This window comes from Aythya ferina (assembly GCF_964211825.1).
Source record: "Aythya ferina genome assembly, chromosome: 1".
NCBI lineage: Eukaryota > Metazoa > Chordata > Aves > Anseriformes > Anatidae > Aythya > Aythya ferina.
In genome coordinates this window covers 26976811-26998090 of record NC_140296.1, presented here as the reverse complement: position 1 = coordinate 26998090, position 21280 = coordinate 26976811, and the positions used below count along the sequence as shown (strand labels likewise).

Below are 21280 nucleotides of genomic sequence, written 5' to 3'. Positions count from 1 at the left end.
CTTCTCAGCGCCTCGCCTCAGCTCGGTGCCGGGCCATGGCGAGCGGGATGGCCCCGCTGCCGCCCGTCTGTCCCTGTCCGTCTGTCCCGCGGCCAGCCGCCGTGCAGAGCCGTCAGCGCTAGCCCCAGGGGCTGGGGAGAGCCCGGGCCGCCCGTCCTGCTCGGTGTTTTTTAGCTAATCTATAAATTTTTAACTAATCTATATATCTTAGCTAATTATATGTATTTTTATATATCGTCTCGTTAAAATCTTTGGCGTGGAGTATTTTTTTTTTCCCCTACCCTTTTCGTATATCTGCATTGAATGAACTCATAAAGATGGATAAGAAATCGTTTGAGACCGTGCTGGATGAAATTAGAAAGGTAACTTTTCGTTTTGCATGCCAGATTAACCATTTCATCTAAAATATGATGAACACACCACGTTCATTTGTGTTTTTTAATAATCACTCGAGGCTCCAATAAAGGTTAAATTGCACTTCAGTTTGAAAAACTATAATTCTGTGTTATTGGTATATCCTAGTCATTGTATATCAAATATAATAGCATATGGCTGTTGTGATGTGCTTGCTCTGTTTGAGATACTTTTATTCTCTGAGAAAACTGACGTGATGTTAATTCAGTGCTGAAAGCGTGGACCAGATGCACTTAAAAAAATGCTTGTCTGAAATAAACATTGGAATAATTTATCATGACTTTTTCTCTCTCAAGGTAGAGCAGGATGAAAAGTCAAACTAACCGAATAGCTCTTAAGTGAGGGGAGGGCATTTGCTTAGTTCATCTGGAGAAGTGGGCTTATAATGTGAGTTATTTTTTGTATGTATTTTGGAGATGAAACACATAAGAGGGCTGATGACCAAGATGCATTTTGCCATCTCCCCCTGCTCAGGAGCATGTGCATGCCTTCCTCCAGGTTGTGGAGGCCTGGATTTTGGTCCCCTTCATGGGTTCTGTTTGCACATCACCTGTTAAAAATGCCCTGAGCAAAATATTTGCTTGATGTGGGAAGCAGAGACACAAACAAAGCCTCGTTAGGCATTGGAATGGGCTGCCCAGGGAAGTGGTGGAGTCACCATCCCTGGAGGTCTTTAAAAGATGTTTAGATGTAGAGCTTAGGGATATGGTTTAGTGGAAAACTTAGTGTTAGGTCAGAGGTTGGACTAGGTGATCTTGGAGGTCTCTTCCTACCTAGATGGTTCTGTGATTCTGTGAAACCCAGGCTTCCCGTTATCTGACAGATGCTCTCACTTCTTTCTGCACAGAGGCTTGCTTTTAACAGAGGAACTAGAGATCAGTGTTTAGGGCAGTTCCCCAACTGCTGGAAGTGGACAAGGAGGTAGAAAAAAATGTCTGGACCCTTCAGGTACTGAGACACAAATAAAAGGATGGTTCCTGCCTTGTGTGGGAAGTGCAAACCTGCAGTGAGGCGTTTTGCTGTAGCTGAAACATTAAAGCAGGGGTGATGTATGTCACTAGTGTGCTGGTAAAGCTGTGGTGGTGAGGAAAGGAAGGGCTTGTCCTGGGAGTTTGTTATCATGAGCTGTTTTGGGGGGGGTGTTTGCCTGCAGACACTGGGGTGCTACAGAGAACAGGTTTGGTCCAGCCAGTGCTCGGGGCCACAGTGACTGTGGTGGGAGTAGTGTCCTTTTGGGGTGCACCAAGGTACAAACCACCCCTGCACAGAGCCCCAGTGATGGTCTTCCTTAGCACCACAGCACTCGCTTGCTTTTTGTGTAGGGCCTCAAACACCCCTTAATAAAACAGATGGGTTTAGGGGTATGTATATGTATGCTGTGTAACCATCTAAAAAAGACAGATTAAGAGGTTTCAGGGTGTGGACTTCTATCCTAGTCTAAGATATTTTATGGAAAATTTGGGGAAAAAATCAAGGAGCAACTTGCACGTGAAGTACTTTTTCTGAGAATCGGTGGTGGGAATGAGTAATGTTTCAAACATCATGTCTGCATTGCAGCCCTTCAGAATACGCTCTGTGATTACTAAATGCTTCAGACAAAAGGGGTTTTGACATGTGATTGCAGGCAATTATATTTCCTGTATGCTTTCTGCCTGTATTCCTGTAAACCAAATTTACAGTTCATCTAAGGATCAGCACTGCGCTGTTAAGACTAGCTGTGCTGTATCAATGTGACATCTGTATCTTTGTTGGTAGCTCTTTGTTTAAACTTAGTCTAGCTCTGGAGTAGAACCTTATTTATTAACTGGCTCACAAGTAATTAGTGTGGGTACATTTCATTTCCACCCCACAATTATCAGGAAAGAATTATTCAAATGTCTTAATGTGTAGCTTAGTGCCATCTTTCCCCATACATATTTAGGATTATTAACAAAATATCCTTTTCAGAGCACTGCTTTCTGTTTGTGCTATTTTTGTTATGTCATTCTGTTGTTGATTTAAGGACTGACATTTCTTTTTGTAAAGAAACTGTTACATGACATGTTATTTTCTTTTTTTTCCCTTTATATGGGAAGAGAAGGATGGGAGAGAATTAAAAATGATGATGTAGAAGTGGCTGTGAATCTCCTGTGGCTTCAGTGTTTCTGGTAGTCTTGGTCTCTTAATGAGGTAGAGGGGTTTGCCTCAATCAGTGTGCAAGTGTGTTTCTGCACAGCTGTGCTCCTACAGACAGATTGCAGTGATGGAGACCTTCATTTCTGTCTGTGTGGAGGAGCAAGGGGCAAAAATCAGAAAGAGTAGGGGGGCGGTTTTAGGGCTATGCTATGCAGTTGGGGAAAGGAGAAATGGGGGTGGATGAAGCTGAAGATGACCAGGATATTTAGCGTAAGAGCTAGAGATAGATGGGGGGCTTGGAAACTGGAGAAGAAGGTGTCCTGTCTTCCTGTGCTGCATGAGTACCAGTGAGCAGAGCACAAGGAGAGGGAGGCAACCCAAGCTGCTGGCCTGCGTGATTGTCAACAAAACTGTCTTACCACCAGGTCAGAAGTGGAGGCCAGTACTGCATTAAGCTGCCTTGCTTCCTTCGTTTTAATGGTTGCATGTTCAATTTTGAACTGTGGTAAGGTAATGATAAGACAACATCACATTTCTGGCATACTTAATTCTGTCCATCCAGTCTTGTTACCCAGTCTCTACATAAATTCACTGCAGTAAGACACTCTGCTAATTATGTTATAGGAACGTACAAGGGGATTGAGTGAATAATGAACTGTATTTAGCATAATGTTGATGTAAACCATAGTGGCAAAAGGAAGAATATGATGTTCTTTCAGTTCAGTTTTAAACTAAAAAAACAATGTGAAATGAATTAAACCCAAATGAGTATTTTTTAAAACAGAAAAATTAAATGGTGTCTCTGCTTTTCATTGTTCCTTTAATTCACTGAGGAATATAGTGTCACTTAGAAATACTGCAGTTAATTGATGCAAAGGTCATTTTGTAAGGTTGGGTATGTTTTTTAGATTAATAGTTTGATCTAACAGATGATTGTGCTATAATTTTAATTTTGAGGGGCTACTGATGTGTTTTGTCTTTTTTTGTTTCCCCCCCTGTATCTTCTAGGCTGTATTGACTGAGTACAAATTAAAAGCTATTGAATATGTTCATGGATACTTCTCTAGTGAACAGGTAAAAGTCAACACTGTCATGGATTTAATGGGAGCTGTTGGTTTTGTGTGTTTAGTGGTACAGAAAGACTGCATTTTCGGTCATACTGAGGCTGATCATACTCACTTTTTCATTTATTAACTAGGGAGATATATTTTCTAATTATTATATCAACATTAATCTGCTAAAAGTAATACTAAGTTATTTTATGTTAGCAAAACCATTGCATTTTAGCTCCTCTTGTGTGAGGAAAATTGGGGCAATTAATCATGGAATTTGGGATTATTTTGCATGTATCTTCTAAATTGGTGTATTACAATAAGTACCCAGCTGTTATTTTGGTTCTATCTGTTTTTTATTGTTGTTGTTGTTGTTTGCTTGCTTGCTTGATTCTTTGCTTTCTATCCACGTTTAGTAAATATGTTGTTTGACATAGTGCATGTTAATAAGCTTTTACAAAGGCTTTTTTTTTTTTTTTATTCTCATACTGTGGCAATTGTGGATATATAGAAATACATAAAGAGGAATAAGTATCTATTTTAAATACTTCCATATCATCTCAAGACATAGGATGATTATTTAGGAGACTACTTGGACATAAAAAGAACATTAGATATTGATGGGCACTGAGGTAGTCAAATATTACAGATAGGTTTGTGTTTTTAGCTGTATACCACTGTATTCCAAGAATGGAAAGATGATGTTGATGCTATCTATTAGCATCACTTTTGAATATACATAAAAGATTAATTGATGGCTTTTCTGTTGCAGGTTGTTGAATTACTGAGATACTTTTCTTGGGCTGAACCACAGCTCAAGGCAATAAAGGCTTTACAACATGTAAGTTCTAGTGGAATCATTTTGTGGAGTATGTTTGCTCTTTTAATCTCATTTTAAATTTATGATGTGTGCTTTTGCAACTGATGGGTCTACCCTTTAATCTTCAGTGTTTCCTTTTTTTTTTTTTTTTTTTTTTTTAATGAAATCTCATACATTTAACCAGGGTATTTTTTTCTCACTAAAGTATATTTGACTTTCCTGTGTAACACGAGAATAATGTAGCCCTCTAACTAGTGTTAACCTTCCTAATATCTCTGCTTTTGACAAATGCTTTGTAGTGTTCCTTGTACAGGATTTAGCACATATAATCTCCTTCACAGAAATTAAATAAATATTTGTTTGCTGAAATACATGATACAAAGCTGTTACTGAGTGTCATTTTTATTTTAAAGTAATTGTAGTGCATTGTTTTATATCCACTTTTTTTTTTCTTGCTTGCTTGTCAGAAAATAGTGGCAGTGCCCGCATCAAAAATGGTTAATATTCTCAACTGCTTCACATTCAGTAAAGATAAACTTATCGCCCTTGAAATCTTAGCTTCGTAAGTACCTCTCATGCTGTATTTCCTTATGATGTATTTATTGTATTTTGCTAACGTTTGAGTATGTAAAACTTAATATACTTCTAGAATGAAGAACTGTGGCCAGTTAAGGGAAAGCACATATCCATTATTGATAGGGCTGTAAAAGAAAAAATAGAAGCAGACATTGTGCAGAATTCCATCTGAGTCTTGTGCACGCCTCTTCTGTTTGCTAGAAAAGTGTTGCTTTGCAGTGGTCTTTAAATATTTTTGAAAATGAAGAGGGCATTAAGCCTATTTCTGCTCACTGAAATGTAAAAGGCTTGAGACCAGAGCGCTCTGAGCATTTACCCTTTTGCATTTGCAAGTCCTCTAAGTATTACATATATAAAAATGAGTTAAGTAAATACTACTTTTAAATTGACACGTTTTGTTTACTGATTTAATGTCTGTAAAAGATGTATAGATTTTCTAAATGTATGATTGTATAGAAAGTGTTTTTTTTTTTTCCAACTATGCATAGCAGCCTCAAAAAATTTACCTCTTACACATGTTTATATTGGAACTTTTCTGTTTGGTTTCTGGTGGTGGTAGTGTGTTTTCTTTTTTTTTTTTTTGCATTTTGTATGTCTGCCTTGCATATGAATGCTGTGCTGGTTTAAACATTTGGAGGGATACAGATTTGTGATATAGATACCCATAGATTGAGGATATAGGCACGACCTTATTTTTGGAGTTGAGCTGTGAGAATCTGTATGAATGCTCCTAATCTCTTCAGACGAAAGCAAAACAGGGCATCCTAAAGGATGGCATAATAAACTAACCTGTCCTGCTTCTTGAAATAGAATTGGAGCTCATAGGCTCTTCTGTTGTTACACTTCAGCTGGTGTGATCGATCACATTTTAATACCATCTATAAGGTATTTTTCTTGGCTTTCTTCAACATTCTGCTGATTCTGTTTATTCTAATATTTTTCTCCTTTGATAATTTGTCCTTTAAGCAGCTGTTTTATGTTTCCAGTAGCTTGGTGGGGGTGTGATATTTGACAGCAGTAAAGGTGCTGTGGTCAGGGTTTTGAAAAAGGCAGGTGGAATCAGACATTAGGCTTCCTGTACATGCAGATTTTGTTGTTCTTCTTGGAGTGTCTAGTGTTATTTTTGGGAGAGGAACAAGAAGAAAGGAAGGGTAGTTTTTGGAGGTATGTGAGGACTTTCACAAGCTCTGCAGAATGTGGATAGAATTGCCAGGGGTTTCATCTTTTTCACTGTGGAATAAATAGGATGAAAATTTGTTTGCCTACCAGTGTAGTAAGAAACAGTGATGAACTCATTAGCTGGTGGTTTTCTGCTGTGCTGGGAATTGTATGCTAGTAGTAATTAAATTTTTCTGACAAAATGCTGTAATGCAAAATCCATTTTGTCAGCATAGCTATTTTTACCATGAAGTCCAGCCATTGTTGTCCATTGTTCCACATTCATCAGCAATTTTGATACCATGTTTCACTTAGAGGTACAAAGTCCATACTTAAGCCTGAGTTTTTTGCTTTAATAATAATAGTAACATTATGACCTGAACTAATTATGCTTTTTAATGTATTGTTGGATACTGGCTTTTCAGTAGTACATTATTTGTGATAAGCATATGGAATGGTAGTAATCATTTGTCATCGTTTTTATTTGTAGCAACATTGTTGATGCTCAGAATTACCGCCTTATTGAAGATCTGTTCAGAATTAATATGTCAGAGAAGAAAAGGTGCAGAAGAATTCTTGAGCAGGTAGTCCAGATACTCTAGTTTCCTTGATTCTGTCAAATATTGTATTGTTTGCATCCTTATGGGCATTGCGGGGTGAAGACTTCCTATGAGGACTGCTGGGAACAACTGGTGGAAAGCAGGCTAAAAGAAGAAGCTGCAAAATACGTGCTTAAAAAAAAGGGAAGTTTTTGTCAGACATCAGAATAATATGGAAAATAGGTTCAGAGACAAACAATACTTAAGGAAACAGTCTGAGTTTGTTTTAGAGAAGACCAAGTGTTCAACCCTAAGTTCAGTACAAGCAGAGGTGGGGTGAGTAGAGTTACTCAAAGCAAAGCGGACTTTGGCAGAACCTCACGAGGACTATTTGGTAAGATCTGACAGAGGCAAAGCTTTGAGTTGTTCCCTGTAGGTTGATTTATGCAGTCTAAATGTCGTGAAATATTAATATATTTCTTTAAAGCATTGAACTTGATAGCAAATAATGACCTTTCTTGATTGTTTTGCAGGCTTCAAAAACAGGTTGTAAGGCTCCCCATGCTATGATATCATCGTGTGGCATGATTCCTGGCAACCCTTATCCCAAGGGCAAACCAAGCCGTATAAATGGAATTTTTCCAGTAAGCACAATCTTATGCCTTTGCTTTTCACAGCATTCTTGATTTAGGATTCATTATAGTATAACCAAACTAGGATTTGTATAGACGTAAGGAGGAGTGGAATTGAAAGCAATGTTTTTTATTATAGTACCCCATAACACTTTCACAGTGTATTTGCATTATTTTTACTAGTGCATTTTTCCTGTGCTGCTTTGTATAAAGATTACTGCATAAATAAGGTGCTGTTCTTATAAAGAAAAACATTGTAAATAAACTATAGGAATATATGGCAGAATCAGAAGAGATATAAGGAGCCTTCCTGGTAGGTAAGTAAGATGGCCTAATACGGTCACTACATTACTACTGATAATCTTAGTGTAGTTCTTGAACAGCCAAATTGAATATTTCCTGTGAACATTTCAAGAAATGGAAATGTAAGTTATCATGTACAGAGGTCAAAACTCAGAATTCTGATTATGTCAGAAACGTGGACTTGTTTACCATGCATCTCTTTAGAGGAAAAGCCCAATGTTGCATGCCAAGCTATTGGAATGCTCTCACTTCACATTTAACAAGCATAGAAGACAGTTTATTTTTTCTAACAGACATTATTAAGTGTCACTTTCAGAATATTCAAAAACTCAATTTGGTTTAGAAATAAGGCAAATATATCAGCAATTCTATAGCAAGATTTATTTCTAAATTAATACCTAATAGATGATTTTCTCTTGTTTCAGGGAACTCCTATCAAAAAGGACACAGAAGAGTGTACTAATGAAGGAAAGGGAATAGCAGCCCGTATACTTGGACCATCCAAACCAGTATGTGTAACAAATGAATGAATTAATGAAACTTTTAAGAAAAAAAAAATCTGACTGCGGATTTAATAAGGCTTTTATCTTAAATACTGTTAATGTTTCAAGAAGAGCAGCAATTTAAACAAAGCTGGGCTTTTATAATAAAGATAATATGACCTAAAATTTTTGTATTTAACTTTAAAAGAATCAAACTCTATATTATTTCTTCAGAGAATATGATTCTCTAGTGGATACAGCATGCATGCATTCAAAGGCAGAATTTAAACTACAGTAGCAGAAGAGAAAACTAAAAGCAATTTTAGTAGTTTGTCATGAGCTACTAGAAGATTTAGGCACAAATGTATACAATTTTATGTTACAGTCTCTGGGGTTTTGCTACATGAACATAAAAATGCATCTTGGAAGTGTGAATTATGGCAGTGCTTTAGGGGAAGGTTCTTTTTTCTGATCTATATTTCAATGTTTTTAAGCACATAGGACAAACTTTCAAAGAAGCTAATGCTATTTGGAAGTATTGTTCTAATGTTTTATTTACACTTTTATTACGAAATATTTCCCACTGATCTGTATTATTTTAAAGGCAACATTCATTAGTTTTAGATCTGCTTTATCTTTAAAATGGGAAATCGTTCCAAGACTGCAGAGTGTGAAGACTACAGGAAGGAGTTTCCTTTCCCACCTGTGCTCAGTTTTACATTAAAATCTAAAGTGATGTTTGTTTCATTCTCTTTAGAAATAATGAAATATTTGCTGTCATTGTGGATATTGCAAAGGAATTTGATATCATAAATATATTTACTGTGAAGAACAGCTGCCTGTAATAGTATCTAATGTTAGGTTTCTGTGAAACAACAGGTAATGCATTCATTATTGCTTCTTCTGTTTGTTTTTCGTTTGTGTAGGCTCCATCAACCTACAATCCACACAAGCCTGTTCCATACCCCATCCCACCATGTCGGCCACATGCAACTATTGCACCAAGTAAGGCTTCTATATGTTTTAGGTTGATACTATTGTTTCATACATTTGCCTTTTAAGTAATTCAGTGTCAGTTTTCTGACCATTTCTGAAATTGGTTTGTGCTCCCTAAGCATGCTCTGGGTACTGGTTTCTACCTCTTTGTCAAGAATACAGAGTTGACAAAAAGAGGAATATATATTTAATTATTTTTTGAACACCAACATCGTAAGACAGAATACCAATCCTGTTTGATGCCAGAGTAATTCATTTATGGGAGGCATGTGTGTTGGACAAAACTAGGGCTGTGTCTTTGTTTTAATGTTTGACCGAGGTTTGAATTTTGGCTTGGCAAGTCTGTTGACTTGTTGCTGTCGTGCCAAACTTAGGATATGGTCATGCACAGCACTGAGTTGGGTGGAAAGATGTAGCAACTTGCTGTAATTTGTTTCTCGGTTAACTTCAGTAAAAGCACTTTGCTGCCTGTCACAATGGAATACAGTTTCCTAAAAGAAAATTTTAGGCATGTAGATTTCAGTCTCAGAAGGGACATAACAGTTGCCCTTGCTACTTTACATTTTGCCTGACTGTTCCTATCCTTGTGCCTCAGGCAAGACAGAGCCTTTCTTTGTAAGTTCCTCTCTATGTTCTGCTGCATCAGTTGTTTAATTTAAGACATTAGTGGTGATAGCAAGGCACTTGGTAACACTTGTCTCAGCTGCAACTGGACTCAATCTGCCGAAGTGCTCTTCCTAGCAAGTGACACAAATAAGTGACACAGACTTTGCTTGCAGGACTATAAAACTGACATTTCGTTGGAATAGGAGGTTGGAGTACTTATATAGGCAGGCAGAAGTCTTTTTGTGCAGCAGATGAAAACTCTTCTTGGTCTTGACATACTGTACTACAAAATGAAGAGTGCTCTGGTTTGCAAGCTTGCTTTTCACTGGTGTTAGGAATTTCAGGGAGTTTTTAAGGCAATTGATGAGAAAGTGTGATAGACCATTTGGCAAGGATATTGAAAAGTGAGTCATCTAATCAACTTAATGTCTACTAATCTCTTTATATCAGTCCAGAAAAATGGGCAGTACTAGCAGCTAAAGTCTGATGACTTGTGCCCTAGAAATGGCTTGCTCTCCAAAAAGTGTACTGTAAACTTGCAGACCAGTTCAAATTTATATTAAATAAATCCTATGCAAAATCAGTTAGGGCACAAAATTTGGCCTGTGACTGGACATAAATACTAGTACATTTTAGTATATAGAATAGTTTTTTATGGTTTCAGGGACTTATTAAACTGCAGCGTGGTTTTAGAAAGCCCTTGTGACAAGGGAACTGACAGCTAATGATACATACCTGTATATAAAATTGTTTTTAATGAGATTGCAGTTACTGACCTGAAATTATTGAATCTGATTCAAGCAATGGGTAGAAAAGTTGGAATGATGTTTTATTTTCTGCCTCTTACATGTTATGGTATAATATCTGCTTCCTCCGTGACACAGTGATTATTAGTTACTTCTCTGATTTTGGATCATGAGTTGTCCTGCAAGAAATCATAACATTAAGAAGAACTTCTATGAAACTGTGAAATCAGAAAGGGTTTTTTTATGTTAAATTACCGCACTTGGAGTATTTTTCAAGTGGTGCCTTTTACAATGAAGCATGAGTTTATATACTCTTAAAATAGTCATTCAGGACCATTGTGAATTGTATTTATATTACTGTGAGTTAAATTCTTATACTCTTCATCAGAACTGTATGCTATAGCTATCAAACAGCAGTTCAAGTTGCTCCAAAGAATAAGGAGGGGAAGAAAGTTTTTTTTGACATGTTAAGTACAATAAGCATTTTATATAAAAATCATCTGCTATCCCATTTTGATTTCTTCACATTTAAATAAATATTGAAGAGTGGTTGATTAAGAATTTTATTTGTACAGAGATGTGACATCATTCTCTGAATTTTCTGACTAGTGATGAGAGGGCTGAGCGTGATCATTGGTATGTTTGGCTCTTTTGTTTGTAAAGGCTTTAATATTAAAAGAAGAGCTGCAACAGCCTTTAAGTTAGGAATAGAAAAAGAACAAATGATGCTGCAGATACTCTGATTCTTTACTCCCCTTTAAGTTTTTCAGGCTACATGGAAGTGAAAGCAATTGAAACCTGTCTTTTTCAGGCTCTTTCAAGGTGCAAAATTTTAATTTCTACTTCTGCTTGGTTCTGTTGTAAAAAATGATGAGAGAACTGCCCTTAGTAAAATTTGGATCACAGTGCATGTCACTCAGGCAGACATTGGCAGCAGCCTGGATGATTAACAACTGGCTTTTTGGTGAAGTAATGTCTTATAATCTTGAAAATGTTCTTTCCAAGGGAAGACATTTCCTAGGTCATTCTTATGCGTGTTCTTCTGGCAATTAAGGTGTATGTTGCATTTCTTCTTTTAGGTGCTTACAACAATGCTGGCTTAGTTCCAATGGCTAATGTCATAGCTCCAGGCTTACCAGCTCCTCCACCATATACTGCTAATCAAGTGGTAGCAGGTAAAGCATGCATAGTTTTAAAAATGTTCATGATATTTTCTCCTCCTTCCTTGTTCTGACTGGATCATTCACTGCTCGAGTTCCATTTGCTTTTAAGTAATTAGCTGTTGTTCTCTGTTTAGAAAATGAGGACCTTTCCAGCCAGGCAAAACCTTCCCAAAATCAAGGTAAATTGCAAATCTGCAGGGGGCTTATTGTGTTGTTTGTAACTCCACTAATTATTCTGAAAATGTAAATAACTTATTTGTTTAGTAGGATTTCCATAACGATCTATGTATTTAATTGCTGTTGCAAGAGAATCTCTTGAAAACTGATAAAAATTTTCAGGCATTTTACACTTAAAAGTATTAAACAGTTAAAATCTGTCCATTTGTGTTAGCTCATTAAGTTTTATATTCTTAAGTATCTGTATATGTATGTAAGAAATGCAAAAAGTTAAATCAAGATATGCTTTGCAACGTAGTGCACTGAAACACTTCATTAGTATTTTTTACAGTTGTTAAAAACCTCAGACATCTATTTGAAAATCTATACACTTTTTAATTTCATATATTAGTTGCAATGGAAGACTAGGAATACAGAAGAGAGATTCTTTGTTCTTTGTTTGTTGCAATCCATATGTAGAATGTCTTAACTGTTAAATCCAAGTATGTCTCCTGCAATTTTGTCTTACACTTTAAATTCCAATTCTTTTTTCAGAAGAGAATTGTGCGTTTTTTTGGTCTGTATTTATGTGGTACTTAGTGTACTGGAGATTGGGGATTGAGGTGATATTATACAAATAATAATAATAAATTGGAAGTTGAGCTACTTACAGAAAGTGTTTGATAAAAACTTTGTTAACTTTGACAAATATAAACCAAGAATCTGCTATGTTGAGTCAGACATATTAGCAAATACTCAAAATAGATAGCATGACCATGATAAGTTTAGCTCCTGTAAATATTTCCAGAGGAAAAAAAAAAGTTACATTTTGTCTTTTCTCCTATGCCCAAGGATGGTTCTACAGGAAGGCTGCTATTTCAAAGAATCACTTTATTCATATATACCTTTTCAGTGTGCATGAATTTACAAGGTAGTTCATGCAGGTAAATCAGTACAGTGTAAGGAGTAAAAGAGTCTCTTAGGAAAAGAAATTCAGTAATAGCTCTATTCCTGCTGTGTTTCTTTGGTGTTTATCTTTGCTGACAAGATTACAAACTGTGATCATTAGGAGAATATTCAACTTGGAAACTTGAAGGAACAGACAGAATCCAGATCAGAGCAGTCTAGGTCTAGGTTTTTGGAAAAGGCTATATACAAGGAAGTGGTCTGTTTGCAAGCTTACTCATTTTAGAGTTTCAAGATACATAATAAAATAGAATATAAAATAAAAAATAAAATATGTAACAAAATAACAAAATTTGTTGTATCAACTTAGATCCAGGATTTTAAATATTCAATTTTTAGTTTTGTGTATTCATAGAATTTATATGGGAGAGAAATCTAGACTATTTTAAACTTAGGGGTGTTGAGTTTGGCTGGTTGTATCAATGATCTGCTTGCAGACCATTGGCAAGCTAGACCATTTTAAAGGTAAAATAAAATATGAGGGTTATTTGAGATTAATCAACATGTTTATATTCCACAAGGATCTAGATGTAGAGATATCAGGTTCTTGATGTGCCAGTGTTCATAAAGGCATTTTTTTCTGCCAAACCTCCTCAGCCCTGTTAGCCGTGTGCCTCCCTGTTTTCCTTCAGCTTGACTGATGTCTCTTTTACTTGCTTTGTAGGGTTGATTTAAGTCCATACTCGTAGTGTCAGGTACTTGCCTCAATTATAGACGCCTGGCTTCAGACTTCCAGAAATACTTGTTGATAAGGTCAAGTGCCAATGTTAGTTTAATACTGTAGTGTGATACATGAATTTAAAAGCATACCTTCTTAGAGTCAAAGTATGAAGGAAACACAGTGAAGAGAATGACCTGGTTTGAAAGAAAGAAAAATACCAGCACCTGAAATCAGCTTTCTTCAGATGTTGACTAAACTTCTCTGAAATCATGATACATTGAATTAAGTGGTTCTGAAGGAAATTGTGACCTTCAGTGAGAGTGAATGCAGAGGAGCCCAGGTGATCTGACGCCAGTGGAATGTTAGATGTGGTTTGGGTAACGCTAGATTTTAGGAATCAGAGGGAGGGTGTTTACCTGTATCACTTAACTGTTCTTATGGAGTATACGTGAATATCTCAACTGTCTTGCATGAGATTATGAAAAGGTGGTGAATGTCACAAAGTGCTCTAAAGAGAAGTGGTAGCATACGTCATGTACAGCTTGTGTGATGTGTTTGTACATACCGTTTCGTTTCCAGTGTGGATTTTTTTATATATAGATGTTATATGTTAGCTATTGCCTGTGTATCATAATTTGAAATGCTGTATAAAATGTGTTTTGTGTTGATTTCAAACATTTCTGACAGTTTCAAGTATTCTTACCAGTTTTGTTTCTTTGCAGCTTTTTCTGCACAAGCGAATCAGCTCTTTACTCCTCATGGTTCTAATCCTTCAACACCTGCTGCTACTCCAGTCCCTACCCCATCACCTGTCAAGGCAATAAGCCATCCATTAGCACCTGCAACTCCACTCATCTCTGGGATGAACATGTCTACCCCTGTCCTTCCTGTTTTCCCAGGACAGGTCTCCTCTTCCATCCATACATCTCAGCCATCCACTCCAACCCCGACTGTCATCAAATCCCTGTCATTGCCTGGTGTTCCTGTCACCTCTGTTCACAGTGCTACCTCTACACCCATCCCTGCAGTTTTCTCTGGGCTGGCTTCTATACCCACTGCTACACCAGCTCCACAAGGTTCTTCCACACCATGTGCCACGCCTGCACCTAATGAAGCTTTTGCATCTGCTACTGCACCATTTGCTGGCCTCCCTTTCTCTGCAACCTCTTCAGTTGCTTCAGCTAACAATCCCACTCCATTGTCATCAGTTTTTGCTGGTCTCCCTTTGTCCTTGCCACCCAATGTCCAAGGGATTTCTAGTCCTGTTCCCTCTACAGTTGCTAATTCTCCTGCCACCACCATTCCTGGTTCACTTAGCCTGCCTAACCCAATTTTGTCTGTCTTAAAAGGATTTCTGACATCAAATGACACTTCATTAATCAATTCATCTGCTTTACCTTCTGCTATGACGAGTGAGCTTGCCTCTCTTTCTGCTCTAGCTAATCAAAGCTCTGACCCTCCCACTTCTTCTGTCAACAAATGTTATACTCCATCAGCCACCCCCACCCCACAGCGTTCCTCCACACCTGGGCTGGCCATTTTTCCAGGTCTTCCATCCCCATCTGTGACCAATTCTAGTTCCACTCCTCCAACATTGCCTGCACAGTCACCTTTGACCACTTCACCATCGATTATGCCAGTCAGCTGTGGCTCATCAGCCTCCCTCTTGCATGGCACGAGCCCTACTAATCCTGACCAGCAGCTCTCATCAGCCCCAGCTACCACAAGTATTCCACAGGTTCTAGTCAAAACAGAACCCATGAGTCCTACCCTCTCAGCCTTCAAAGGTCCTTCTCACTCAGCTGGCCCTTCTCATGGCACTATAGGACTGTCAGCGCTTGGGCGTGCATACACCTCAGCAGCTTCAGTGCCAGTCAGTTTACCCAGTTCCCTGAATCCAGCGCTGTCAGGTCTCTCCTCCTTGAGTGCTCCTCTAAACAACTCCAGTTCTCTGGCTTCCATTTCCCTCGCCCCCCATGGCTCCACTGCTCCCATTGCCCCCGTATTTAATGGACTTCCTCCTTTCACGTCTCTAACCAGTAACTTTGCTTTTACTGGTAATCCAGCACTTACACCACCCGTCACTCTCCCAGGGTCTTTGTTAGCTACTCCGTCTACAACTGCTTCAGCTGTGTCTGCCCCTCATGTGAGCTCCACAGCCGCCGTACTCTCAGGACTCGCCGCCTCAGCAACAGTCTCCGCTCCACCCTTTTCGCTTAACTTGTCCAGTGCTGTCCCTTCCCTTTTTTCTGTTGCCCAGGGACCTCTGGGATCATCAAACCCATCCTTCCCTGGTTTTCCTGTCTCTAACACACCCTCTGTCACTCCTGCTCTCCCTTCTTTCCCTGGCCTCCAGGCATCTTCTGCAGTAGCAGCAGTTGCACCGTTGCCGGCAGCTGCCACAGCCCCATCTCCGGCTCCGGTCCTGCCAGGGTTTGCCTCGGCCTTTAGCTCAAACTTCAACTCTGCACTTGTTGCACAGGCTGGGTATGTTTTGTTTCTGAAGGAGGTCAGAACCATTTCTTTTTCTCTTGAGCAAAACTGTGGTTTTACTTTATGCATAGACATTATTTTCAGTCACAGTTAGTAATTACAGTTAAATTGTAAACTTAGTTCACCAGTACATTGCCAGCTGTCTTTAGAAACTAATAAAGTAGCTACTAAATAGGTTGCTCTTGGTCATTCTGGTTACCACAGTCTAACCCAGCGAGGTGCTGAGTAGTCTTGTGTCCCAGATGAGGATACTTGGCACCTCCTAGGCCTTTATGTGAATGGATTCCACGTTGGCATCCATTGACGTGTCCAGGTAATGGCAGACGATGTTCCTAGATGTTCCCATATTTTAAGGAAGTACTTAGCAGAGTTTTGTGTATGTTTTTTGTGTATGAATAGTAGGCCCAGACAAGATACAAAAATTTCTGAGTTCCCTTCTTAGGCACATTGTGTTCCAGATGGTCTTGGTTTGTGTGTGCATGAATAATTTGTAGGCGGGTAAAGAGTGGGCTTCTGTTTGGAAATTCTGGCCTTTATGTGGTTTAGAAATTAATATAGGCATAAACTTATACAGAGAGAAAGATAGGATAAAATGTCATGCAGATATTCCTAGTAACAGCCACATCTTCATTTCTTTCAGTTTGACTTCTGGACTACAGACACCGGGAAATGCAGTTTTTCCTGGTCTTTTATCTCTCCCTGGTATCCCTGGCTTTCCCCAAAGTGCCACACAATCTTCCTTACAGGAATTGCAGCATAGTGCGGCTGCACAGTCGGCACTACTACAGGTAATGTGCCTATTTGTTGATACTATTTTCCTTCCAGTAATTGTTTGAACGTGTATTTCAGTGTCAACTTCTAGGGATTAGTTTAAATACGTAAATGGTTTAAAACCTCTAACCTGTCTGAGAACCAGTTACAAGGATGATGAAAAAGAATGACTCAGATAAATGTTTTTACTGAAGGTCTGGGGGGACCAATCAATATACAGTGCTTTTGGAGGTTATAAATGTAATTAAACTCTTTCAGAAAAACAACAACAACAACAACAACAAAAAAAAAACTTTGTGAAATGAGGTGTGAAAGAAAAAAAAAAGAAAAGGCAAGAGAGTAAAAATTTTATATAGATTTATGTTAAATCTAGTGAGCTGACCATGTAGGTGCAAAATCTGAGCTCAGTTCCAGTCTGACATTTTAATACTTTGGAAAACCACTTTGTCTTTACTTATGCACCTCTCTACATCCACAGTCAGATTTTATTGAATTTGTGTTTGCTGTTGTAGTGCCTTTGTCTTGACAGTTACCACAAATATAGTCCCCATAATATAAGCTTGAGGTGGCTGTAGGTAATATGTAGTTTCATCATCTCTCTTGTCCATGAAACAACTCATTGCAGTCAGCAGCCTACAGAGGTTAATTGAAGCTATCATCATTTGTATTAGATAATTTAGACATTTAATTTATCTGTTGTTTAAAAAGGCTTCTGTACAGAATAAGGATTCTGGAAGAATTTTTGTCCTTCTATACAAAATACTAGAACAGACAGTTAAGTGCCTCAAATTGATGATTTCTCTGTTCTGTGGCACATGAATTTTTGAGATGGAGCACGTGTCTAATACTGTTCAATATGCAGAATACTATCAGATACCTCTTGAATATCAGAGGAAATAGATCAAAAGAAGCAAATGACTTAATCTCAACCATGTTGCTTTTCCAGCTCTGGAAATTATTCTGTGTAGATCTATGTATGCAGATTGCATTGAGGAAATGTTTTTCTTGTTTACAAGTTAAAATCATTGAAGTGAACACTTGAGCAATGTAGATAAAGAAGGCTCAGAGTCAGTGAAATACTACAGCTTCTAATTAAGCTATGCCTTCCAGATCAGCTGCGGCTTCCTACACTGAAAAATAAATGCCAATAATGCTTCTTCATGTTTCCTCTTAATCCAACTGCTTTTCTCACTCTGGTATTTCAGAGCAATAATTGCACTGCAGTTTAACACATGCATATAGCTGCATTGCTCATCTTCACTCTTTGCATATTTCAGATTAAACTTTAAGTATTTTTTGTTTTGGCTTGAGTATGACCGGTATTGTGCCTGAAATTTTGCTTGATTTAGGTTTTTGTTTGTTTTTATCTGTGCTGTTTCCTAACTTCTTCTCTTCCTTGAAGGCACACTCTGCTTCTGCTCTGGAGAACTATACAGCTCAGCCTGAAGGTTTTGCTAACTATCCATCAACACCAGGAACACCATTTTCACTGCAGACAAGTCTGCCCCAGAGTGGATGGCAATAAATACCAGACATTTTTAAAGACTGCAGTGGTTGCTTGACAGAGCCTGATCCTATTCACTTTGAAGGCTGACTCCACTTTAGTGGGAGCACTCTGCTTGAGTGGGATTGTGGTCTGAATTGGGGAAAGAGGGGGAAACGTGAGGATAAAATGATTGCAGGCAACTGCGTCAGATGTCAAACCTAATTTGTGATTGCATTTAACTGATTCAGGGTCTGATCCTGTGAATTGCTGAGCATCCCTGACTCTACTTGTATCTTAGAAATTGAATGTTTGGCTTCTTACAGGATCAAGAACGTTCAAACAGGCATGTGTAAATAGAGCAATTGGCTTTCAAACTGAATGGGGAGAACAAGTATACATAATAGTGTGTATAAGCACCTATTCTTCTGTTACGTTTTGTATGGTATATGTGGTTAATATAGAATGAGATCTAGACTGAAATTAGATACTTAAAGCTGTAGATGATCTTTAGTCTAGCTGCACGCCTCTCGTGCGTGCATAGATCAAGATCAGTGTATGGTTCTTCAGATCTTTTATTTGTATGTGTGAGGATCTCCTGTTAGCATCAGTAGTATGTTAAGGGGAGACTAGATCAGAGGGGCTTGGGGGTATTCTTATGCTTTGAGATATTGTCATGGGCTTGCTGCTGAATTGAGTACTCTGTCAGAATCTGAGCAGGAGATCTAGGAGATGGTGCTGTATTGTATTTGGATAGAAGTGGATTACGTTTTACTGGAGTATGGTTTAGCTAGCTGGAAATATGTCTTTCCAAAGTCCATAAAAAGCCTTTTAATTTGCATCTAAAATAATGTTCCGTAACATTTTCCCTACCCCCACACCTCTCTGTGAATGAAATAATTGTACTGCGGATAGGCTGCCTATCCGGCACTTTTGACTGCAGACTTTTGTGAATGTTTACAGACATGTGTCAAGTTCTTTTCTCCCTTATATTCACAAACCCACTGGTTCTCTCTTAGCTTTTTGGCTATAAACCACAACCTGATGGTGCTTATGAGTTATCCTGTGAATGTAAGTGGGAGCAGAATTTGGACCATGGGTTTTTTAGTATTTTTCCTTGGAAAATGTACATGATTTTAAAGGCATAGAGCTAAATTAACTGTATTGGTTAGGAAGGGTAATGATGCAGTATATAGAAAAGTCTTGCTTTGTTAGTGAAATTCAGTTGTGCACTCTTTTAATAATGCTAGTACCTGTGGCAATGTGTAACACATCATTGAATATCATTGAATATCATCTATGTAAGGTAAACTCCTGATCATGTTTTAGAGATAACAGAGATGAATGATATTCAATCTTGTGGTTAAATTAAAACGTAGAAGATACTATAATGTAGAAAAGCTCTGCACCTAGAGTTTTACTTTTTTAAAGATGAATTCTGCTGGGAGATGTTGCTAATGTATTTTCTTTCAAGATGTGAACAAACTTTTTTAGAACATTAATGGAAATTCCTGTACTGGTTTTTAACACAATTTTTTAAAATAAAAAGTTTACAGTCATGGCAAAAAGGCTTTGCTGACCATTTACCTATTTGCTTAAAAAATAGATGAATAAATTTGTTTTTGCTAAGACACTTCCTCATGTTTGATATTACTTATGCTGGTTTTTATGATGGAGAATTAGATACTGAATTATAAAATAGGTTTCCTAAAGAGTGGTAACAGAGATACCCCATGAAGTGTTTAGATAGAAAACTTAATAGTGTCCTACATACTTTGTCAGCAATTGAGGTAGTCTTGCATTTTTATAATCAAAATAACATATTACTTTAAATTTAGAAATATGTTGCTTTTTCACAATTTTTTTATTTCATGAAAGCTGTTGCTTTCTAATGATTCTCCACTTTGAACTGCTTTTAAAGTTAGTGCCTTACCTCTTGATTCAAGAAATCTGCAGAAAAAAATTCAACCATCTTTCAGTACTCTGGTCTTCATTCCTTTTACAGGCTGTTCTTTGTAGATTTGTAGATCAATTGGAGAAGGAGAAAATAATAATATTAGTGTTTATTTTGTAACTTTACCAAGGTGCTGAGTTTGATCACTGATTTGAGTCCGAGTTTCCTGACCAAGCAATCAAAAAAAAACTTTAACTCACTTTACCTTGTTCTTTAAAACAAGTACCAAACATCAGCTATTATGCCCTGCTTTATCAAATGTAAGCACTTTGTATGTCTGTTTCTGAAAACATATATTGAATGGTCATGGGTTGTGTGTTTGTGGTGGATTTTTTCTGTCTGAACCTTAGACATCTCAAAGATATGTAGGAGATGGTGAGATCTTGTTTCTCCAAATGCAGTCAGGTGAGAAGTAGTTACTATCCACTGTATTAAATGTTATCCCGAAACAATGTACTTCATAAGTGGTGCCTACCTGCTGGGAAATGTCCTTTACCAAGAAAAGAGAATTTCATGCACAGCTGGTGTCATGATAGAGAGAAGCTTGTCATCAATGTCAGGCAAGTGAATAAATTGGTTAAGAAGCATTAAACTATCGACAGTGTTTTCTCTAGAATGGGCTCTCTGACTCTTACTGAACCGTGTTGAACAGGATATTGTAAATTGAACTGTCAAGTGGTTAGGATTAAGGTAAGTTTCAGTTTTTTAAAAGTCTTTCCTGATGTAAAATTGTCTTTTATTAATTTTTTCTCCTCAGGAATAAAGTCAGTGTTCTGCACTGCAGCTTGAAGCAAGCTCCTGTGACCCAACCTTGGAATTTCTGAAGGGGATGATTTGTTTTGAGTTCTTTCATGCTTACTTGAGCCCCATTTTAAAAAGCCAGGGAAAAGCCTGCTCCTGAGGCAAACCGTGCCAGATCTTACACTGAGATTATGTTGGGAAAGGACTGTTGCTGTGTGACTTAAGTCTGGACTAATTGTGATTTGATTGTTTGGTTGCTTCTTACTGCTGTATTTCAGCCATGCTGAGAGACTACAAAGGTGTAGTGAAACATTCTTTGAAATAAAACCTTCATTCAGAACATGAGAACATATTGGGACTATGTTTGCAACTACAGGTTTTGCTATTTGTTACAGGTACTTTAATTGCAGCTTAAGAAACTTACGATACGAGCATTCTTACTTTCTTGCAGAT

General features: G+C 37.8%; 1 protein-coding gene across 4 annotated transcripts; it reads left to right on the top strand.

Annotated features, from left to right (window-relative positions):
- Positions 1-228: 228 nt before the first annotated feature.
- PROSER1 (proline and serine rich 1) lies at positions 229-21172 on the top strand. Of its 4 annotated transcripts, none has more exons than XM_084506279.1 (13): positions 229-362; positions 3538-3603; positions 4354-4422; positions 4869-4963; positions 6626-6719; positions 7208-7318; positions 8035-8118; positions 9018-9096; positions 11519-11614; positions 11737-11781; positions 14108-15872; positions 16519-16666; positions 20844-21172. In XM_084506279.1, the coding sequence occupies exons 1-13, from the start codon at positions 318-320 to the stop codon at positions 20847-20849; spliced, it is 2703 nt and encodes a 900-aa protein (XP_084362405.1). In that variant the 5' UTR covers positions 229-317; the 3' UTR covers positions 20850-21172. The 4 variants fall into 4 exon arrangements, with proteins under 4 accessions (XP_084362405.1, XP_084362403.1, XP_084362406.1 ...); XM_084506277.1 differs by lacking the exon at positions 20844-21172 and adding an exon at positions 18052-19765; XM_084506280.1 differs by lacking the exons at positions 229-362; positions 20844-21172 and adding exons at positions 2740-2954; positions 18052-19765.
- Positions 21173-21280: the final 108 nt, after the last annotated feature.